The 23662-nt window shown below is 41.6% G+C and overlaps 1 protein-coding gene across 1 annotated transcript; it reads right to left on the reverse strand.

Moving 5' to 3' along the window:
- Positions 1–1308: 1308 nt before the first annotated feature.
- On the reverse strand, positions 1309–22647 carry LHX8 (LIM homeobox 8). The gene is given in 13 exon segments (XM_030574044.1): positions 1309–1940; positions 1942–1949; positions 5327–5429; positions 5431–5511; positions 6416–6445; positions 6447–6512; positions 12810–12913; positions 13395–13615; positions 15314–15392; positions 15395–15434; positions 20565–20726; positions 20817–20903; positions 22425–22647. Coding segments are annotated over 13 exon segments (1131 nt in total). The 5' UTR covers positions 22506–22647; the 3' UTR covers positions 1309–1871.
- Between the last annotated feature and the right edge of the window lie 1015 nt (positions 22648–23662).

Genomic DNA, 23662 nt, shown 5'->3' on the forward strand with positions numbered 1-23662 from the left:
GGGAATGACTCTTTTCCCCTCCCCTCCACTTGTCTATATGGTGACTAGAAAACACTCATGCTCAGAGCCTACTCCTGCTCCTGTACAATTCAATGGTGCAGGATCAAGTCCTCAGTTTCTCAGATACTGAAGTAGAATATTAACACAACAGCTTAAGTATTTGTGCAAAAGAGTTAAAAGTTTGCACCTTAAAAAAGCATAACTCCCTTTTAACATTAAGAACTGGTATGTTGAATACTATAAATTTATGGGTCATGATTTGTCTGTATTACACAGCATCAACTTCATGACATTTTAGGGTAGGTGAGTAGTGGTTTAAGGTGGGTGCAGGAAAGACGATAGGGAGAAACTAGGCAAAGAAGGAAGGACAATTGTCTCTATGAAGAATTTGTGAATGTTTCTGTTTCTTCCCACAGAGAAGTTTTGTGAATTTTCTGTGCCTACAGCTCTCACATTACTGCCCTTCCAATAGCAGGAAGCAGCAAGGGGGAGATCTTTCCAGAATGAGAATACAGCAGTAAGGGCAACTGAACACCAGTGACTGCAAAGGCCAGACCTTCTTTCAGGGAAGCAAGCACTTCCAGTCCCAGGCCATAGTGAAGGCTTGAATTATGAGATTTCTCCTCAGCAATGCTACCAGACAAAAAGATGGTAGCCAGCTGGAGAAATTCCAAAACTCGGGGCAGAACAGGGTGCAGAATTTACATGCTCAAGAGGAGGCCTGCAGGAGGCAGTGGCTGCCCTGCAAAGCTTGAAGTCTTGCTGAAACTGCCAGCATCCACGCCATAATTTTTCTAGCCTTGCATATAGACTGTTGCTCAAACAATAGCAGCAGCAAATGTGAATTCTCCCTCCCCAGAGCCTTTTGACTTGGGTATGAGCTTCCGAAGCTAACTCTGTTTCACGTCAATGAGATGGTGACCACTGAAGTCAACACTAGGAGCTGCTTCAGCAATATCCTCCTCCTAAACCAGATTATAGGGTCTTTGCTGTTTCTCATTTACTTCACACATAGTATAAGAAGTTTGTTTTGAACAATTCTTCATTCCCCACCCAAAAAGGTTTACCTAGTATTTTTTCCCCTCTCCACAGAGGATACTGGGCAGTATTGTGCTCTGCAGTGCAGGTATGCATTAGTTATAGTTTCATTTTGTGGAATATGTTTGAAATATTTCAAACAAACAATGTAAGCTTATCAAAAGATTTAAGTTAATTAACATTACTGCATAATCCTGAGGAAGGCCGAAGTTAACTTCATTTAGGTCTAATGTGCCTACTTTTACAAGGGGCCTTGTCTTAAAATTGAAGATTAAAACTATGCTATCCTTTATAATTACTCATAATTCAACCAGAAACACAATAACGTGTTTGTTTAGCGTGCTGCAACAGAGGGTTTATTCAGCTCATTTGAAAATATTTGCAAACAAAATTTATTTTGCCAACTCACAGACATAAGCTTTAAAGTATAGGCTGTATATAACTCAAATACAGGTAATACTTTTTATAACAATAACTTACAGATACAAACTAATGATAAACTACAATTTCACAAAGAATTGTAAACATTTTGCACAATTATCAGTCCTTTCTTTTAGGCAAAGTGCTCTTGATGATGAATAAATTAACAAATACATAACTAGAGTGACTACTTCCAGACAATACAAAAAGGTGTTTAATAAGCCTTGTAACAACATAGTTATTTACGCAGAATCCATACATACTTACGTACTTGGGCAGCAAAATGGTCTTGAAAATGCTTTGGATGTTAAATAAAAAAATGTACATTAATATCTTTTCAATGATATTTTAATACACAATAAATGACTCTTAAGAGTACATCCTTACTAGCTTTTATCCCTGAAAGAAAGGAATTAGGTGTGACTTATTGGCAGTTGTGTCATTGAATGGGGTAGCAAGGGCTGGAGTCCAAGTGCTGTAGGTGGAATGAGCTAAAAAATAGAAAGATTTATTGGTCAACTGCATTGAAAGGAGAAAACTTGCAAGCTAGTAAAAAAAGACAGACAGACACTGTACTATGACGAGTGTGCCACAAGGTAGCTGCACTAATTTCACTAACCTCAGCAAGGGCTCGTCTCTAGCACACTGGTTCTCAACCTTTCCAGACTACTGTACCCCTTTCAAGAGTCTGATTTGTCTTGCATGCCCCAAAGTTTCACCTTCCTTAAAAAACTACTTGCTTACAAAATCAGACAAAAATACAGAGAAGTGCCAACAGCACACAATTACTGAACATTGCTTACTTTCACTTTTAACAGAAAATTATAAATAGGCTTGTCTGAAGAAAAGCTTTGCCCTCCGGGGCTGAAGCATGTAACAACTTTGTGGCCCAGGCCGTTGCCCTGCTTGTCATCCCCTACTGCCCAACTCTCTGCACTTGCAACCCACCAAAATGCATCCCACAACCCCCTGTGGGCTGCAACCCTCAAGCTGAAAAAACCCACACTCCTAGATGAGTTGAGTACCCCTGGAAGTCTTGAGTACCCCCAGGTGTACAAGCATCCCTGGTTAAGAACCATTGCTCTAGCACAGTTACAGGACCTAGCCAGTTTTAACGGCATTAATGATTGTTCCAACTTCTTCATTCTGGGTCACAAGCTGTTAGTGCCATTCCATCCATGCATATTATCCTGCAGCTTGAGAAGGGAAGCAGACTGATCCTGTCTACATGGCAGATGCAACCATCTCAGGAAACCTGTTACAATACAATTGTTCCCTAACCTAATTATAAATATGATTCAAATTTGTGTGTGTTGAAACAACTGAAATCCAGCCTACATTACAACCTGGAACTAGATTTTGGTAACCTGGTTCATAGGTTGCTGACTCCACAGGTGCTTTGGGGCTGGAGCACCCACAGGGGAAAAATTAGCGGGTTGCTCTGCACGCACTAGCAGTGAAGCTCCTCCCCCCTCCCCTGAAGCAGCTGGTCCCCGCTCCTCTCCCTCCAGTGCTTCCCCCACTCCCCTGCTGCCTTACCGCTGTTGGCAGTGCTTAGGACCTTTCGAGAGGAGAGAAAGGAGGGGGGGCCACAGCATGCTCTGGGGAGGAGGCGAAGAAGAGGCAGAGAAGAGGCAGGGCAGGGGCAGGCACTGGGGGGAAGGGGGTGGAATGGAGACCAGAATGGGACGGGGCTAGGGTGGGAAAAGGCAGGGTGGGGTGGGGACTTTGGGGAAGGGCTGGACTATGGGGATGAATAAATTAACCAGAGGCAGGGGTTGAGCACCCACGGGCAGAGGGGAAGTCAGCACTTATGATCTGCTTTGGAGATCACTGTAATAGCAAGGTTTTCTCTGTATGCCAGTGGTAGAGAGAGCTTTAGTCTGCAGTGAGTTGCTAAATGTTCCACTAATCTCTAGTACCTCCTTTCAAGTCTTCAAATACAAAATTCAAAACTAAAAAATTAAAAGTCTAAAAATCCTGAATTGGAAAAATAAAAAGTGTTTAGAGTAAACACTCTTCATTTATGATTAACTAAAAAATGAGCAATAATTACATTTTTAAATTAACAGCACAAATCAAGTGTGTTTAATATAATTTCTCATCACCAGCATTATTAGTATGTAGAACGGTGGTTTTCAAACTTTTTTCTGGTGACCCAGTTGAAGAAAATTGTTGATGCCGCGACCCAACCGGCTGGGGATGAAGAGTTTGGGGTGTGGGAGGGGGCTCAGGCTGGGTAGAGAGTTGGAGTGTGGGGGTGAGGGCTGCGGGGTGGGGCTGGGAATGAGGGGTTCACGGTGTGGAAGGGGCCTCTGGGCTGGGACAGGGGGTTAGGCTGCAGGAGGGGAGTCCAGGGCTATGGTCTGGGATGCAGACTCTGGGGTGGGGCCAGGGATGAGGGGTTGGGGTGGCACGAGGGGAGCATTACCTGGGTTTAGGGGGGCTCAGGGCTGGGGGCAGGCGATTGGGGCATGGAGTTACCTCAGGTGGCTCCCAGTCACCAGCACAGCGAGGTTGCTAAGCAGTCTTCCCACCCATCCTCACACCACAGACTGCACTGCGCCCCGGAAGCGGCCCAGCAGCAGGTCTGGCTCCTAGCTGGAGGCATGCAAACAGCTTCACAGAGTTCTCACCCACAGGCACCACCCCCACATTGGCTGGTACTCAGGTGGGGGCAGCACAGGACACCCCAGGGGCCCCCGGGCTGCTGGCCGCTCATAGTGTCAGAACAGGTAGGGACTGCCTGCCTTAGCCAGCAGCACTGCCACTGGGACTTTTAAACGGCCTGGTTGGTATTGCTGACCAGAGCCACCGTGCTCTAGTGCCTTCCATTCCATGACCCAGTAACTGGGTCATGACCCGCACTTGAAAACCACAGATGTAGAAAGTACAACAGTGATTCTTTAGATCCAAATCCTCAGCTATGCTAATACAACAAAGGGAGCAGCTACAGCACTAGGTAATAGGTAGGGTCCCACCGAATTCACTACCATGAAAAACACATCATGAACCATGAATCGTGTCTTTTATTTACTTTTACCCTATTACTATACAGATTTCACAGGGAGACCAGTGTTCTCAAATTGGGGGTCCTTATCTAAAAGAGAGTTGGCAGAGAGGTCATAACCATATTTTAGGGGTGTTGCAATATCACCACCCTTATTTCTTCACTGCTTTTCAGAGCTGGGCAGCTGAAGAGTGGTGGCTGTTGAGTGGGTGCCCAGTTCTGAAGGCAGCGCCCCGCCAGCCATGCAGAAGTTAGGGTGGCAATATGATACCATGCCGCCCTTACTTCTGCACTGCTCCTTTCAGAGCTGTGTGGCTAGCGAGTGGCAGCTGATAAGAGCTCAGCTCTGAAGGCAGCAGTGCAGAAGAGTGGCAATACCATACCATGTCATCCTTACCGCTGCGCTGCTGCTGCTGGCGGCAGCACTGTCTTCAGAGTTGAGCTCCCAGCCAGGAGTAAGGGTAGCAGTACTGCAATCCCACCCTCCACCCCCCCACACACACACACCAGAGACACAAAAAACCTTGTGACACCAACCCAGCTGCCCTGCCCCCCCCAACTCCTTTTTTGGGTCAGGACCCCTACAATTACAACACCGTGAAAATTCAGATTTAAATAATGGAATTTACAATTTTAAAATCCCATGGACCGTGGAATTGACCAAAATGGACTGTGAATTTGGTAGGGCCCTAGTAATAGGTATTAAGAGATGTTAAAGAGAATACTGGAAATGAGAAGTGATAGATTTTCTTTACTATACTATATTACATTACCTGATAAATCCCTCTGCTTCACCTACAGAAAGCATGATATTTTGTACTTAGATCTGAAGAGAGTTAAGTAAGTTACTGTACCTACCATCCATGTATGTATGTAGAGCAGTTAACATTGTCCCATCTTGGGGTACATATGCCGAGTATGCCATTTCTTCTAACATTGGTGGAGACAGCCTAGACGGGCTGAACTGCTGTGACAGGACGCAGTCGATGAATGATTAGGACTACATGTTTCTTATGGCGTGCTCTACAGTTTTGAAACCACACCTGAAAAAGGAGGAAAATGTAAATCATGTTTGATTTCTAAATTAAATGTAAAAATTAAATACAATCCTCAAGTTATAGTTCAACTGAAGCTGATTCAGTGTCAGGGTCACAGAGCACATGGAACTGTGACTAGATCACCATTACGTTGCTGACCAAGAATGTTGAAATATCCTTGGTATGCCAGGTTGGATTTTTTTTTAAAGTAATCTAGTTTCCATTTTAAAAAAAAGTTTGACCCTTTAGCCAGGGATTATAGAAATCAGCCATTCTTACAGAAATATTCTGTGAAGTTTTCAACCCAGGGAAGAATGAAAAGAGAAAGGAAAGCCCTTACACTATGGTTGGATCACAGTGGTATTGTTTAATGAAGATGGATCCCCCAACACAAAATTTGATCTGGATTTGAACTTCCTTTACGTTTTAGATAGCAGGAGGATAGATTTTAGCTCAGAACCCATATCTAGGTTGATCAGTAGATGTCCTCTAAATCTTAGTGTTTGTACAGTGTATTGCAGCAGCTTTGGGGGAAGTAAGTAAATGTAATTAAATCTTGCTCAAAAATGAATCAATGTTTCATTTTTCTCTCTAGCAAATTTGTATCAACATAACATTAATTGAGAGTTTTTTTAAAAACAACATAAAACTCATTGAGGTGTCTGCATATTGTATCCCCCATCCCCCCGAAGTGATGAAAAATGTACTGTAGGCATCTAACAGATATGGGTTATTCTAAACAATCTTTGCACGAAAGATTTGATCTGCAGTTATGTTTAAACTACCAGATTAAATCTCTTTCCAACTAAGGAATTCGCAATTTTCTTACTTGCGTACTATGCACTTTGAGTAACTCAGGTTTTGTATAACTTGGACTTTGTGTTAGTGATAGTAAAGTTAGTACAGTCACCTGTATCACACGCCTGCTCAAGCCGGTTCTTTTCTGCCAGTTTTTGGAGTGTTTGTGCAGCTGGATTGTTGTCTTGAGCAAACTGTGCTTGCATAACCTGAAAAGGTAAGAGGTTGGTTTCTTAAAAAAAAAAAAAATAAGTATTGCGAGTGCTAGCAAAATCAAGATCTAGATTACAAGGCTTCTCTCAAATTCATGGTCATATCCTTCCTCAGGGTAAGGGAATAAATGCTCTTTAACCCCCAAGCATGTTGTCCCGTTTATCTTTTTAAAATCATCATTTTCAGAGATAATCCCTTACTCAGAGTAATAAAACGGCCTCATTCAGACACTTAGAATTGGAATAGGCATTTTTCTTTGTTCTGGTTTGCAGTACTGGCGGGGGAGGGGGAGGAGAAGAAATGCAGGTATGATGACTGCACTAGAGAGGGATTATGGCAGAGAATTCACCGCAGACTAACTTAAATGTTGTCAGATAAAGTGTATAAACTGCAGACCAGTGAATACTAATAGGGGCACAGATGAACTTTCCATGGTTGACAGGTTCAAAAAGACCAATCAGTCTAGGTCCTGTATTCTAAAGAGGATTCCCACTTAATTTCTTTTACAGCTGCCCTGAAATATGTATGTAATTTTGAAGTCCTGAGTTTATGCAAATTTACCTGTAATCCTCTCTGTATACTACACAGGCTGCATATAACAGACCTACTACAGACTAATCTCACTAAGCTATGTCAGATATAGCTCAGCATAGGATTAGGGTGGTATGGTGCAATGCTTTGAAAACTGAAAAACTGATCGTTTGTCATTAAAAATGAATGGCATCTTTTGCAAAAGTGAATGTCAGTTTAAACTTGGGTCTTGACTAAATTCTAATTTTGGGCCTAAATTCGTCCATTAGCTTCAACTGGAATAATAAATTTCACTTTCTGTCGCTAAACTGTGCATCATTGGAGCAGTTTCTTTTTAGAGGAGTCTGCATTTTTGTAGTGGCAAATAATTCATATGCTCAAACTATATAGTTTGTAAAGCACTTTGGAGTCCTTTCATATGAAAAGACTCCAAATTATAAAGGTGTGAGAATTTGCCTAATCTAACAAAGTGAAACTGCATGGCCTTTTGCTGGTGACTCTGTAGTGGCATAAAGGAAAATTTAAATTTGCTCATTTTGGACTTTGGGGACTAATGATGGCATTGCCATGTATGTAGGGTTACCAGATAGCAACTGGTAAAAACGGGACAGAGGTGGGGGATAATAGGCACCTACATAAGAAAAATTCCCCCCCAAAAATGGCACTGTCCCTTTAAAAAACTGGACATCTGGTCACCCTACACATATGTGTTTGCAAACTTTCATAGCATGGACCAAACCGAGTGTTTCACGGACCACTTCCTCTCTCTCATTCCAATATCATGAACAGGGGCAGCTCCAGGCACTGGTGCAGAAAGCGCATGCCTGGGGCGGCAGGCCGTGTGGGGCGGCATACTGGTTGCTGTGAGGGCGGCATGCCTGTGGGAGGTCTGCCGTTCTGGCGGCAATTTGGCAGCAGGTACAAAGGTGCGGGACCTGCAGATCATGTGCATGCATGCTGCCACAGGCCGCCTGACTGCCATGCTTGGGGTGGCAGAAAACCTAGAGCCACCCCGATCATGAACCAATTCCTCTCCTATGGATACTACCATAAAATTCCAGTGGCAACTATAGCAATTGTTTCCATTGAGAAGTATGGCACAAAGCGGCTCACAAGAGTTTTGTCTTTTTTGAAGCAAGGTGTAATCACACCTCCCCAATTTGGATATTCATTTAATGTCCCCTTTCCACATGTTCTGTTTCTCTTAAAAAACATTAGACAGGTCAGGCCTGTTACCAGTCTAGCTCCGACGGACAGGTGGTTTGAAGTTGGGTGGTGGTACTGCTAGATGACGTACTTTTGTTTCATGGTGTGAAGGGAACATTTTGTAGGTTAGAAGCAGTCTAAACTAGCGGGTTCTCTTCTTTAGCTCCTCCAGTTCACGTAAGAAGTTGTTGACATCTTGTAGAGGTGAATCCAAAGTAGAATGGTTTAAATCAAGATTTAGGACAGCCTTAGAAACAGAATCACCTATTTACTACATCATATAGCCCTGAAATACCACCTTGATTATATTCTGCAGTCCAACACTTTAGATACAGATAATTACCCACTCCATTTGACCCACACCAGCATTTAGATTTGCCAGTGAGTTTGCTTTGAGTATGAACAACAATAGAACCCAGAGAATAGAGCATAAGAGACTTTATTGATAAAGGACTTTGGTTTATACATATTACCTTTTAAATGGTTGTGGAGATAGAACGATTTTGCCCATTGGATATTACCACATATAGCAAAACTGAAAATTGACTAAACATTCCACCCATCCCTCTAAGATTTCATAAACCGAAGCTATAAACCTGAATCTATTCTATAATTTGATTTAGGTCATTTACAGAGCTAATATTTTACATCAGCAGCTATTTTCTAGTTTGTCTGAAATAAAAACTCATTCTGTCACTCAGAGTTTTATATGAAAAAAGAGATAGTTTCTTACTTGTTAATTGGGTTCTCCATGTCCCAATATGCCAGCCCATATTGTGAGTATAAGTCCTCCTACCAGCAGATGGAAACAGGAAAAAAGTAAAGCTCTTGTGAAGTCAAAGTTTGTAAAGTGCTTTGAATACAGAGCACTACGTAAGAGTCAATTACTATGTTATTCCTCCTATAAAGGCAGTTAGCTGGATGAACCTCTTCAGACTTCCTGAGCATTAAAAATTCTATTCTGTTCATATTAAACTCCATAAAAAAGTTTAAGGGAGAATATAGTCCCATCTTCACCAAACATGAGAGATGGCAGGATGGGATGCCTAGGCTGACTGAGAATACTACCTCTCAATTTTCCACCTATTGAGCGTGAACATGAAAAGCACCTTCCAATTCCAAAACAGGCATGTGGTGGGTACCAGAGAAGAATAGATGGATGGATTAAAACATCTATAAACCTGGATTTCCCACATCAGGTCTCTTTAGTGATATAAAAGGGTATGCAACACACACCCAGGGAGTTGCTTTACATATTTCTGGAAAAGAAACATTCCCCACATCCACAATCTCCATAGAAGCACTTGTCAAATTGTCTCCTAGTCAGAATAAAGCTATTTATACCTGCCACCATGTGCTGCTTCAATGCATTTTTTAAACCAGAGGTACGGTGAAGCATTAGAAGCTGTTTTCTTTCAAAGTTAGATAGAAGGAAGCCTTAATACGCTTGATACAAAGATAACACTGCATGTGTTTTTTCATGGCTCCAGAGAAGCTTTCTGACCCAAGAGGAAAGACCAAGCAGGGCCAGGTGCCTGGTGGGATAGAAAAATCTGAGCCCAGATCAAAAGATCGTATCTAAGGTAGAGGTGGTGATTTAGAAAGAAGCATTAACTCCAGAAGCCAAGGACAATGCTAAATTTAGAAAATGCAATCTTCACAAAGGCTCTGCCCTTCGAGGTTAAGGGCAAAGTACGCTAAGGTTGACTTGGACAGCAAAAAAGTCATTCAATCCTAAATATAATGGGCCCTGAAACCTGAAGAACATTCCTCTATATCATCCTGAGGAAGTAGGATACCATCAGTTTAACCTGAGAGGGGGCTTAAAAAGTTTCATTTGCAGCAATTCAGAAAGTGTGCTGATTAGCACAATTCCTATTCTCTTGGTGGGTTCTGGCTCCAGCTCAGCCAGTTGCTTTGGACTTCAGAATCTTAGAAGTGTGAATAGCAACAAGAGAAGGGAAATTTCTTCTTGCCAAGAAGAAGAGTACAAGATACTTCTTTGTTCCCTCCTCCCCCACATTGCTGATATATACAGTCTACATATTGCATTTCTGTTTGGATTATCACTGCCTACTCCAACTTGGGGCAGAAATGGCAAAGTGGGTTTTTGACAGCAGACAGAGACCAGTCTCCACCAAGAGCCAACTGCCACATTACTATGCCTTGGCTTAAGTGCTTCATGTCCACTACCACCACTCTATTGGGCCGCTCTAGGGACAATTCCTACTGAATACTCTCTTTTTACAACTGCCAAGGAAGGAGGATAGGCTGGCCAGAGTGAACTCAGATCAAGGCAGCAGAGGAGCCAAATTTAAGAGTGACTACATGTAAAAAGCTTGCTAAGCATACTGTATCAGGCTGTTTCTTTAAGAAATCCAAACCACCAATAAGAGCACACTAGACAATAATAGTAAAGCACTGTTAAGGAACTGATTGTATCTTTGGTTTCAGAAACTGAGTCTGCAAAAGAAGCGTCTTGCTGACCTGAGTATCAGACCTGACCCGAGATATAGGGGCAGCTCCAGACACCAGCACACCAAGTGCATGCCTGGGGTGGCAAGCTGCGGGGGGCAGCCTGCCAGTCGCCGTGAAGGCAGCAGTCAGGCTGCCTTCAGTGGCATGCCTTCAGGAGGTCTGCCGGTCCCACGGTTTCGGTGGCAGTTTGGTGGTGGGTACGCCGAAGGCATGGGACCGGCGGACCCCCGCGCAGGCTTGCTGCTGAAAGTCACCTGACTGCTATGCTTGAGGCAGCAAAATACATAGAGTCACCTCTGCTGAGAGAGACATGAATTACTGGAGCTGAAAAAGATTCTCAATCATTTGCTTCAATTTGTCACTCAGACACAGAGTTCCCAGAAAAAACTGCATCCTACTCTGTACCAGGCACATATATGCTTCTGATTCTACCTGCAGCAATCCATCAGTCAGGTCAGGGATGACAGAATGGCTCTATGCAAGGAGAGACACAGTAAGGACTACCATTTTGTCTTGGTGATTCTGGACAAGAAGACAAGGACCTAAATGTTCAGTGCTGACTCAATGAAAAACGGAAAATGTGTTACACCATGTGCACAAATATGAAATGGGACACAAAGGGATGCCACCTTTGTAGCCTGTAGGAGCTGGAGTCTATTCCTGCTGTTACCCCTGTAATGATTGGGTTGACACTGGTCATAGATTTTTGTCTTGAGAAGGCCAAATCAGGTTTTTCCTCAAAGATCAACTGATCTGAACTATTCCATGACTGAAAAGCTATTTATTTTCATGGGGGATAGGGACCAGTGAACAACTTCACATCAGAGACTAGGTCCAAAGCTGTACATCTTAGTGGGCCATAATCAAGGCAGTCACGATGCAGGAGGAAGTGCCAGTGACAGAGGAGATTCAGCCAGCCAGCCTCCTTTAGAGCAGACTTGACCACACAAGAGTTTTGATTCATCAGCCCCCACAACACGCAGAGTCTCCCATCTCATCATAAGAAGTATATCCACTGACTGAGCTGGTATAGAGGGATGTTGGAAAATGCTTCATACTATACAGTACGTCCAAACCAAAAGAGTAAATTGTGACCATGATATTCTCACACTGCTTAAGTTTCAAATTCACTCTTTCAGTATTTCACTTTGCCCCAACCCCACCCTCTCTATGAAAATATATTTTTGACCTAAAACAGGTAGCACTGAGTAGTGAAATGAAGATTCTGAAAAAATAAGCCAACATTCCACTCTTAAATTTAGAGGAGAATATGCTTTAATAGGTAGAGTCAAGATCTGAATGTTTTGAAAAAGTCACTTAAGTGGGTGGAGAGAAAAAGCAAGGAATACTCATTTGACAGTCGTCATCAATACTTGTTTTATAGGTCACACATATTTACAATCTTCCGTATACTTAAGCATATCAGAGAGAGATTGGTCCTTCCTCCACAAAAGACAAACCAGCAGAAAGTAGTTCAATTATTCCACACACACCTCCCCTCACCATATAAAATAAGGAAGGGTTAATTTGACTGGAGCCAACCCAAGAGTTCCTGTTTATGCTGATGGAAACATAATACTTTCCAGTTCTGAGGACACAATCTTGATAGTCATTAAAAGGCTGATTGTGGTGGTATAATGAAATCGAGAACTCCAACACACTAGTGTCCTGAGAAGGCATATGAAGTACATTTCCTTTGTATATTTTTTCATAATACATAATTCTGAAGATATTTTCTCTTTACTGTAATTATGCATAGTGATATAAATGTCCGATTAAATGGATTTCATCAAGCAGTCATACTAGATCAACATTTTGGTTTCCACTTTGCACAATTACTAGTTGCCCTGAGGGAAACAAAAAGCTAGAGGAGTAACTATTTTATATTAAACTGCTAAAGCTAACAAAGTATTCCAGAAACATGCCATGTCTTGATAATTTGTTAAATAGTTTAGAACATAGACAATAGTTTGCTCATATGTAACTATATTTAAATCAATTTGTAGTCATTCATTGCATAAAATCTTTATGCATTTCTGAACTGTGTCAGTTTTCAGTGCTCACAATGCTGCCTCTACCTGGAGTTGATCCGCTGTGAAGCTGGTCCGAGCTCTTTTTGCTGGTTTCGGATGATTAACATCTTGTTCCGTTAGTAATGCTCCTTCCATACTAATCCCATTCCCTGATGCGAAAAAAAAAATTCTGTATATTGATGATTCAGAATGATATTAGTCATAAGTCACATTACTCTGGAAAAAATTTCTAATGTTTGTTAGCTGGTTATTATGGAATTATACAATGGGTCCTATTTTGTTCAAAATTACGTTGGTATTAATTTGGAGCAATTCCATGGACATCCAGATTTCACTGACATAAGAGAGCAGGATTTGGTCCAACATTACATCTACAATGTCACAGACCAACTGGATAAGCTAGACATTTTACTTTGCTTTCTTCAGAACAACAGAAAGTGAGTTGAACATATTAGAATAAAAGAATTAAATATATTGGGTAGTTTGAACATTATTTTAGTTGAAATACGTGCACCTTTATCCTTAATAAAGCTAGAGTACTGCTTTTCTCATAAAAAGATGAAATAGCAGCAAATTTAGTTAAGGCTAAATGAGAGTCAAACTAGGAATTTAATAAAAGCAGGATATTACCATTTTCAACTTCTCTTTTTAGATTGTCCAACATACAATCATAATGTACTCTACAAAGGACTTTCTCTTCAACCAAAGCAAACTCCTCTCCAGTGGAAAGCTGTCTTTTGCAGGAGAAGCAGGCAAAACATGCTAGGTGATACACATTTCCCTTAGCCCTTCGGACCCAGTCAGTAGAATGGATGTGCCTACCACAACGAGAACAACGGGTTCCATACCGCCTATGGCAAAGAAGGGAAAACAAAAGGTTAAGTCACAGAAATAATAATCTAAAACATCACCACCACCCTAGGAAAATTAGTGACAATTTGATGGGGAAACAGTCCATGGGATTCATAGTAAGTGCACTGACTCTGTTCATTGGTTAGATGATGGTAGAATTTACGCTGCTTTTCTGGAGAAGCAATTTTAAAAGTTTGCATCTAGTTGTTTTAAAAACAGGGCTACAGTCCAATTACAAATTTAATACTTTCCTTAAATCAGAGGGCAAAATGTAGTCATTTAATCGCTGAAGTGAAATCAAAAAGTCACTTACCCCGCCACTGTCTAAATACCCCTTTTAATCCATTGTCAACTGTCTCCCTGTCCTATTTATCTAGTGTTCTATGACCTCCCAGTTATCTAAATATATTCCACATTGCCCAAATAATTTGGGCCTTAACTACATAGTTAAACTGCTAACTGAAAGTTAAAACAGAGAAAATATATCTAGAATGCTTCTAGAGGGAAAGAGATTAGATTCCAGGAAACAACAAGGGGAAAAAAGTACAGCATCTAATTTTGTTACGACCTTTAGAAGAATTTCAAATATCCAACTTTATCTAAAATACAGAGATAAAATATTTTTCCATCAGAATCCGACTGTATTTTCAAGAGGAAAAAGTGACTAGAATACATCTATTATAAGCATGGATATTTATTCTTTAGGATTACGTGTGACACCAATATCTTCCAAAATGGATGCTTAAACTGAGGATCCAAAAAATCTGAACTAGCCTAGTTTTTTCAAAAGGGCTAAGCACTCATCAGTAGATTTTAAATTACTATTTAGTTTAAATTGTTCTCTTTTGGTATTAGAGTGGTCACCAGATGATCAGTTTATTTCATGGTTGAATATTCCCTGCCTGCTTTGGATTTGGGGTGAAATCTTAATTTCACTGAAGTCAATGGCAAAGCTCCCATTGACTTTGAAAAGATGCCAGGACTTCATTCCTATTTTTGTCAATTGCAAGCTCCTCTCAATTCCCTTTGAAGCCAGTACAAGTTACCATAATCCACATTTCACAGAATCATACCCTAATCTTGCCTGCATGCCACCACACCTCTGAAACCAACTGCTCATAAATCAGCATATTAAAATTATGGGAACATGTTGTTCACAGGTTGCATGGAGATACAAAACAGTAAAATGGGATTTTTTTTAAATTAATGCTTTTCTATGGTGTCCTAAAGGTCTTGCTTGTGGTACAAGGAATTTTATATCCACTTTTTTCTTGGAATAGAACATCACAGCTCTACTTTGTAGCCTTGAACCAGCACTATTAAAAGAAATTATTAATCTGATGACTTTAGAGTCTGTATTATTGCAAGGGCCTTGACTTCTATTGTGAATGGTTTAGTTGCCTCAAGGGCCTCAACAGTGAGGGATCTTTTCCATAAATGCTGTAGTTAATATACACAACATGGCACATTAAATAAATAATATATTACAAACTATTATGATGTAATTACTTTTAGAGAAACTGCTTAAGGTTTCCCCAATCCCTTCTTAAGGAAATTGAGGCTCCGGTGCATAATGACTATTGAAACTAGTGAAGATGAAAGACAACCTAAATACCAGCCTAAGTGAACGTCTGGGTGTCTCATTCACTTGTTGCCCCAGAAAAATGAGCTCCATTTTTAAGAGTCATATGATGTACCTGAAATAATCAAGTTTGCAGAAAATATCTTTATCTTTGATGTAGCAGCTGGTATGCCTTCCTAGAGAGGTTCTGCAAAACTGCACGAGAGACAGCGTACATGCCAGCAGAGATCATTTACCTATGAAAGGGAGAAAGAAGACGACATACCAATTTGGAAGCATAAACTGTGAAGGAGTGTTTTTGATTTATGTAAATAGGGAGGCAAGTCTATACTTTTGCCATATGTACCAGAGACTATCAGCATATACCATACATAATCAAAGTTTGTATTTATTTTTTAAAGGCAACACATTAGGATTCTAAAAAATAATGTTCCAAATTTCATCTATGTCAATTAAGAACTATGCTTGAAGTTAATAGAGATCCTCAGTACGAGCTTCTGTGGTTTTGTGTTTAAAGCATAATAATGGGAAGCAGGGGTTCTGGCGCCAACATGGACTTCTTATGCCTAGTTCTGCTCTCACACCAGCTGAGTAATAAAGCAGAATTTGGCCTCAAGTGACTTTGGAAAAATTATCTAACCTCTGTCTGTTCCCCTATCTGCAAAAAAGATCCCATTAACAGAAAGCGCTAAATTCAATTGATATATAAAGTGCTTCGAGATTTAAGTGCAGAGAACATTTGCCAAATAAAACAAGCCACGAATTACATCTCAACTGTGTTTTACCAGTTGAGTCTGCACTCTTGTAATAAAGTTTATGGGCTAAGATTTTCAAAGCATTTTAGGACTTATTTCCAAATTGTCTAAGGGATCTATCAACCATTGTTTCTATAGTTCAAAATGTAAAATCTATAATGCTGTTTGACTTAGGTCAACCTAGCTCAGTCATTCAGATCTGTGAAAAATGTCATGTAGTTAAGTTGATCTTACTCCTCCCCTTCTTCCTCCCTAACCTGTAGATGTAGCTGGGTTGATGGAAGAATTCTACAGTGATAGAATAACTCCTTTTGTCGCTGTAGCAAGTGTACACGCTGTAGCACTTGTTGTGCAGACGTACCCTTTAATCACAGAAAGTGACTAGTAGGTTGTCAACAATTCTGACAAGCTCTATACATTTTTATTATCAATAGTCTAATGTTTTAGAAATACAAGTTGTTTGTCTATAATGTTAGTATTGTGCATTTTTATTATTTGATAAAGTGTAGAACAGATTTTCTACATTGGTCTCATTTAATATTTGCAAGGACGATAAATTAATTTGGTCAGAAACCAACACTGAACGTTAAGGACTCCCAGTTATGATAAGTAACAACATTATGGATAATACAACATTTTAATGAAAGTGGCAACCAAGCAACAAACTAGATCAGAAATGTTCATTCTCAGAGTCAGATTCTAATCTCAGATACCTCAAATAATGAGATCTTCAAAATCTGTTTGCTGCATGCAGCAGATTTGATATAAATAGTGTTGCGTCTTTAGTCAAAGATCAGAATGCAACCCAAGAGTTGTAGTTGACATCACAATAATGTATGCATATGAAGGATGTCTTGAAGAGAAAAACTTCAGCCAATTATACTAAAATGTAAAGTTGTTTGCATATTGTCCAGCATTCTCTCTCAATATATAATCATATTGGCAGCAGTCTTTATTGAATCAAAGACAAAACAAACTAACAGATTTATCAGTACATCACAATTTAATGCTGATCTACACCTCTCAATATCCTTGTCTATGGTAAGAAACTGCCCTGTTGATAATGGCTGTCAGCAATTGATCCTGCCAAGCCAGGTTGAAAATGGTTATACTACTAGTGGCGGTGGAACAAAAGCATCTGGGCTGAACCAAGCCTCAATGATTCTAGAAAAAAGTATTTCCCACTATTGCCAACAATGGTTTTGGCTTTACTAGTGTTAGTAAACCCTAGTATAGATGAGCTGCTAGTGTTAAGCCCCACATCACATGAAACTGCACAGGACACATTTAAACAACATGATGCTTAAAATTCTGGCAACAACCCATAGCCTAATTATCATAGGGGTCCTAATGCTGCTAGCACTCTCCTGTAGAAAGGGCATACCACATTTTAATTGTTCTCAGTATAGTCTTGTCCAATCTACATTCCTATTTAACCACATAGTGAACATTGATTTAGGAGACCCATTGGTAACAACCACTGTCAGCAATGTTTCAGTTTCACACTGTAGATAGGAATAGAAAGAGTCAGACATCTGAGTAGCATGGTCCACTAGATATAAATATCTATTTAAAACTCTGTCTCATGCAAGTGGTATAGACTATTCATATTTGCAACTATATTCAGCTTCTACCTAAATTGCAAATTCTGCAGTTTTCAGACAGGGGAAAACTGATGCTCAGAGTGGTTAAGTGATTTATGCAGAGCATCACTGGGAGTAAGAGTCAGTAAACCTGGGTTCTAATTCGAATCCCACCATACCTTGGCCACTTGAGAACATTGTTACCAAAAAAGATTCATAAAAGGAGGAGGGGAGGGGGGATTTCCTAGAAGTAAAGATGAAGTGAGATTCTTTCCAGCTACTTTTTCCTCTATCTAAACTCATCAATGAATAATAAAGCAACATAAATATACATCCCCTACCCTTATGCCTCCAACCCTCAAGACAACGTTTGAATTGAAAGGGCGAACAGAAAAAGGTAAAATGTCTCGAGCGGTGCTAACTGTTCTGACAACATTTTGAGAGTGTTGGGTAAGTGGTTGTTTATTTATGGAGCTGATTAAGTGACTTTTTAAAAAATGATAGGTAAACTTGTCTAGCCTCACGGCTGTGGACAAAAACAGGACATCCTGACCTGAGTGCACCCAAAAATCTTGAACCCAGAACCAAGGGTATCCTAAAGGCTGTAACCCAGACAGCAAATGAAAAACGCAAGTTTTATTTTTTAAATATGTCTTGGGGTTTCGTAACCAGTCTCTTGATCTTTTAAGGTCTGACTCATGATTTTTGAACACTTGAGACTGGTAATATTGCTCCAGTGCAATGTAGCTCCTTCTCCCGCTGCAGAAGCTACTAAACCATCCCAAGAGAATTAACTTATTTATATAGCTCAAGAACACTTCTGAAAAGCAACTTTCCCTTTAGAATGTCAAAATGCAGAAAATGTCTTTTTCTTAGCTACTGACAACATAACTGGCATAACACAGGGCAGGAAAAAGAAACTGCCCGTGGCCTGAGCAGCTTACTAACTTATTTTTAAAGAAAGTGTTTCCTGAGGCAACATATTCCTGGAATTCCCAAAACACTTAATTCTAGAATTCTCTCTAAGTAGCATCAACAGTTTGCCTTTCGACTAAAGCCCCCAACTTCCTGCAAACACTTACGTGCTTAACTTTTCACATTGGAGTAGTCCCATTGGCCGCAACGAGACTGCTCTCCCATGTAACGTTAAGAACATACACGTCTGCAGGATCAGGGACAAATATCGGAAAATAAAATGCCCAGGCTGCCAGTATTTTCGGGGAGTGGACGAGGAACAATTGTATAGAATGTGTGTCAAGGATGAGGCAATTTTCATTAGGCAAAATTAAGTCATCCATAATGCAGATAGATTGTACAGAACTTCCATATCTGTGCAGCTCCCTGTTCAAATCCACTCCAACTTCAGGGCCAACTGTGAGCAGAGAACATATTTTTAAGACTTTAAATTCTGTTTACACTCAATGCTCCCACATTTATAGTATTACTTGAAATATTTTTGCTAAACAACCTTTTGTCTGTTCTAGACAAGGCCTAAGCTGTGGGTGGAGATCACCAATAGTGTGGTATTTTGCTTTGTGAATATGCACGGTTAAACTCCATGAAGTTCAGACCATTGGTTTTCCCTTGAACAAATCCTATTCAAACTCAGGTTAGTGGCTGGTGATTTGTACCACATTACCCACATGTCATTCAGCATTTACAAAGTATGCTTGGTGGTGGAGCTCCACAGATATTAAATGAGGGGTTACTGTACTTTGCATAACTCAGCCACACTAACAAGGAACAAGATCGTGAATTAAGCACCCCAGTATTTGTGGTTGAATTGAAACCAGTAAAACTCACATATAAATAGTGTGGCTTATGGAGAGATTGTTCTGTACTAGATACTGTAAATTCTCAACACTTAATACAAAATAATATAACTCCCTCTCTAACAGTTACTCATTAGTCAGACTGAAATCAAAGTGTAGGATTCATTTTTCCTGGTACTTTCATAGTATAGGTACATAGTTTGGTTGGCACTTTACTCACAGAGGTTCCCATATTAGCAGCCATGTGCTTTTGATATACTTGTTTTTATGTAATTTCAGAACTAGTTCTCAATCAACAATGGGAGTCGCCCATTCAATTAATTATGCTTATTTAAAATACTTCATAATCACAAAACGTTAATGTGTATGTTTTGTAAGACACCAGGGATAACTCAATTATATCAATGGGAGTTTTGCCTTAACCTCAGTGGGGCCAGCATTTCACCGGCCCCGGGGTATTATTTTTGCAGTTTTAGACGGATGCAATTTGAAATGGCCAATATATGAAACCATGAAAAATGAACATACTGGATTTTAACAGGGTGGTGGCAAAAACAAAGAGGACATATTTCAGTGTTTTCAAATTTAACTATAGACTGCTAGTAAAAGTTATTTTTTCCAGAATGGCACAGTTTAAGGTGAAATAGGAGGGCAAAGAATCTGGAACTCAGTGTTTCAGGTTTTGCGGATCATAAGATACAAATGATGAATTGTTTGAAGTAAAAGCAAAAAAATCGATAGTCTGAGTAAAATTCCTGATACGATTTCAGATGGAAAAGGCTCTGTATTCTGGCCGCTAAGGCTCTATAAAGGTTTGCATCATAGACAGGAGAGGGAGGTAAAGAAGCAATCCCCCAAGAACCATTATAAAAAGAAAGAGGTGGTTTTTAAAAGAAGGAAGCGAAATTATTCACCGCGCGCTCTCCGCATTCCCAGCCTTGCTGCCGAGCCCGAAGCGCGAGCAGCCCGTTGCTAAAGGGGGACCCCCCCCCAATAGTTCGCAGAAGCCAGACACTCTGCTGAGCCGAATCGGGGCGTTTCTCTCACATTGGTCTCCCCAGCGCTTTGTACACCAGGGAATCGAGGGGGGCTACGTTCGCCTCCAGTCTGACGCGAGCCTGGGAGAGGAGCCCATTTCCCCAGGCTGGGGAGGCGACCCCCGCCCGGGGTGGGCATTGCAGCCAAGGCAGCTGGAGCCGGGGAGGTGAAGCCAGCAGCGCGCTCGGGGTTCCTCCCGCCCGCTCTCACTCACTCACCTTCAGCAGGTACTTGTCCACGATCTCCAGGCCGCAGCTGCTGCACAGGCACTTGCTGGGGGCGCAGCCGGAGGCCGAGGCCATGGACCGGGGCGAGGAGGAGGGGGACAGCGGGGTGGAGGAAGAGCAGGAGTCCTCGTCCCCTGCTGCCTCGGGGCTCACCTGCGGGAGAGCGGGGGGCCTGTTAGCGCGCTCGGACCGCCCCGCGCCGCCCGCTCCCTCTCCCCCTGCCCCTGCCCCGCCGTCACTTACCAGCGCCCCTTCCCCGGCGCCTTTCCGTCGCCTTCCCCCCGCCAGGGCCGCCGCTCTCCCGCACTCCTCGGCCATGAGCCCCGGGAACTGCAGGGGAAACGGGAGAGCTGAGCGCGCCGCAGCCCCCCACCGCCAGCTCCACCCCAGGCGGGGGGCTGATGAGGCCACCTGGAGCCGGAGGCGATGCCCGCGGGCTCAGCTCCGGGCTAGCCCTAGGAGCGCGCCTGACCCCCGGGGTGGGGACAGGAGGTTAAAACCCTCCCCCCTTCTCCTCCTCCAGCATGGCGGGGGGGGGCGGCTTATTTCTTTAATAACTGCAATTAAAAGGGCAAGGCTGGGCCGTGCAAAGCGGCCCCCGCGCCGGAGAACCCCAAAGGGAGAGAGCTTTAATGGGACACTTGAAAACTAATTGCAGCGGGATTTCAGCAGCCTGGTGTTTGTGCCAGGGACGCTTTGAATGAAAATGCTTCGGAGTCAAGGGAGCCAGCGGCTCTTTGGTAAACTTGCTGCAATTAGAGCCGCCAGTGACTTGCACTCGTTTCTTTAAGGTGTAAATTGCCACTTAAGAGCTCAATAAGAGACAACAGTTGAGCTCCTAAAGGATTATTTTTAACCGGCGCAGAAAGCGGATCGAATAATGGAAAATATCCAGCTGAATTTAATTTGGTGCCATTAAAAAAATCGCACCTTTGCTCAATCGCGGGCCAACATTTTTTTAAAGCCATACTATGAGGAGCGCTATTACACAAATCCTCCCAGCTCTACTAACACGTTGCGTTTCGGAAAATGTGGGTCTGGGCGTGATTTGATACACACACCTCAGTTACTTCCTAGTTTTCCAAGCTTACTGAAATCACACTATAGCTACGGGGGGGAACATCCACTTTTTGGTTCCTTAAAATGAAATAAAATAAAAATTAAAGGTTAAATCTTATTATATAAACATCTAGTACAAATCTACAGACCAGCAGATGATATTGCTTAAAAATCCCTAAGCATTGAATATTCACTACGCGTGATAATTTTCCCACTCAAAACTACTATTTTCACAACTTTTTTGGTTTAAACTTTGAACCAAAAATGGAAGTTCCGCTCTAGTCAATAAAATTACCGCGAGCTCCTGAATGCTTTAAATATTCCTAGGCAAGTTAATAGAGTCACAGCCTCCTTCTCTCTCGCTCGCTCACTCATGTAGGTATATTAAAGGCTCGGTCTCTATTTTGTGGGGACACATTTACCAAACTAAGGTCTATTTAATATAACCAGCTTTTACAGCGTTGGTGACTTAAATCAGGAGTACTGGTATCAGCGTACAGCTTCAGTGTTCAAATTATCGTGCTGATCTGAATGTTCATTTATTCAGACTAATTTAAAAGCCCTAGTGGGTCTAAAGGCTACACAATTCCCCCACCCACACCCGGCCTCTTCCTTCCTGGCTGTACACTTTAGCTACCTAGATGTGCTTCGCAAATTGTAATCCACTACCACGTCTAAAGAAACTCGAAAAATCATGTCTCCCGAAGACTGGTAACATTAGCCTACATCTCTGAGAAACTGACCACTCGCGTTCCCGGCAGCGCTCCTGGGTTTTGCCTAGGATCAGCTCACCTTCTCAGTGGGAATACCAAGCGCAGGAATGTCCTTGTCTTCCAGTTTACACACAAACATCTGATCGCTCTTCCAATACATGGCACTGCTAGGACCTCTTATCACATACCAACTCCAGAAAGGGCAGCGCTTCCACCGGCAGAGAAAACACAAAAGCACCTTTAAAGGGTGGGGGAAAATAAAGACTCCAAGGCCTGGCTGTTGCCGCTACTTGCAAGGTTGTTCTTAAGATCCTGTTCCCAACTTCACTGATGTGAGGCCCTTCAGAAAAAAAAGTTTTGTTTTCAAGTGGGTGGACCTTCACAACGAAAAAAAAAAACAACCCCAACCTCGCAGCCTTTTGCTGGCTTTCTAGCCTCACCTCCTTGTGTAAAACCCGCCTTCTGTACATGTTAAGATCTTTATCGTTACAAGCAAACCTGCTCCAGATTTTTGCTCTAAAACAAAAACAAAACAAAACAAAAAAGCACCGCTTTTTTTTGGGTAAAGCTCTGTCTTCATCGTTTGCCAGAGCTTCTCCTCAAACCTAAACAAAGATTCAGGTTACACCTCTTTCTGTATTAACAAAGAAGACAAATATCAGGGAAAGCAAGAGCATGTGTGAACTGTAGGTTTTATCTAGTCTACTAGACTCCGAAGCCCGATATGTTTGTTTCACCCAGAGAAACACAGCAACTTCTAGCTATTTTTTGTTCTTACCCATATCGCCAAGTTCCTATCATTAAAACCTTTCTCATTAAGATAAAAAAAAGGAACATCTGAGCAGCCTAAAGCTTACGGCATTGCTGTAGTTTTGAAATCAAGCCTAAAAGAAGAAAATATGTTGCTAATTAGCGTCCCTATCTTTTATCGTGACCTGGACAGAGCCTGTTGTGAGTTGGCTGTTTACTGCCCAGAGAGTTTCTGAAAAATTAGAGGTGATTCTAAGCGGTAGATAATTCTGTGTCGATTATTTGTGCTTTTTTCTTATGATTCTAGAGACACTCCCCAAAGATACCACCAAACGAAATAGTACTGATGCGTTCTGAACCTTTTTATTAGAATAAAGCAACAACTTCTGCAACTTGCAGGTGAGGAGGTAAATACTCTGTGTCTGCTTCTGTGTAGGTATTTAACTAAATCATATCCATGTGGTTGTAATTAAAGTTTTGTTTATTTTCCCATACCTCTCTCCCGTTGCTTTGTTTTAGTTCTGTCTAAAGGTAAATGTATAGATGCAAAGCATTTTTGTCAACGCT

Source organism: Gopherus evgoodei, chromosome 8 (assembly GCF_007399415.2).
Source record: "Gopherus evgoodei ecotype Sinaloan lineage chromosome 8, rGopEvg1_v1.p, whole genome shotgun sequence".
NCBI classification, from domain to species: Eukaryota; Metazoa; Chordata; order Testudines; family Testudinidae; genus Gopherus; species Gopherus evgoodei.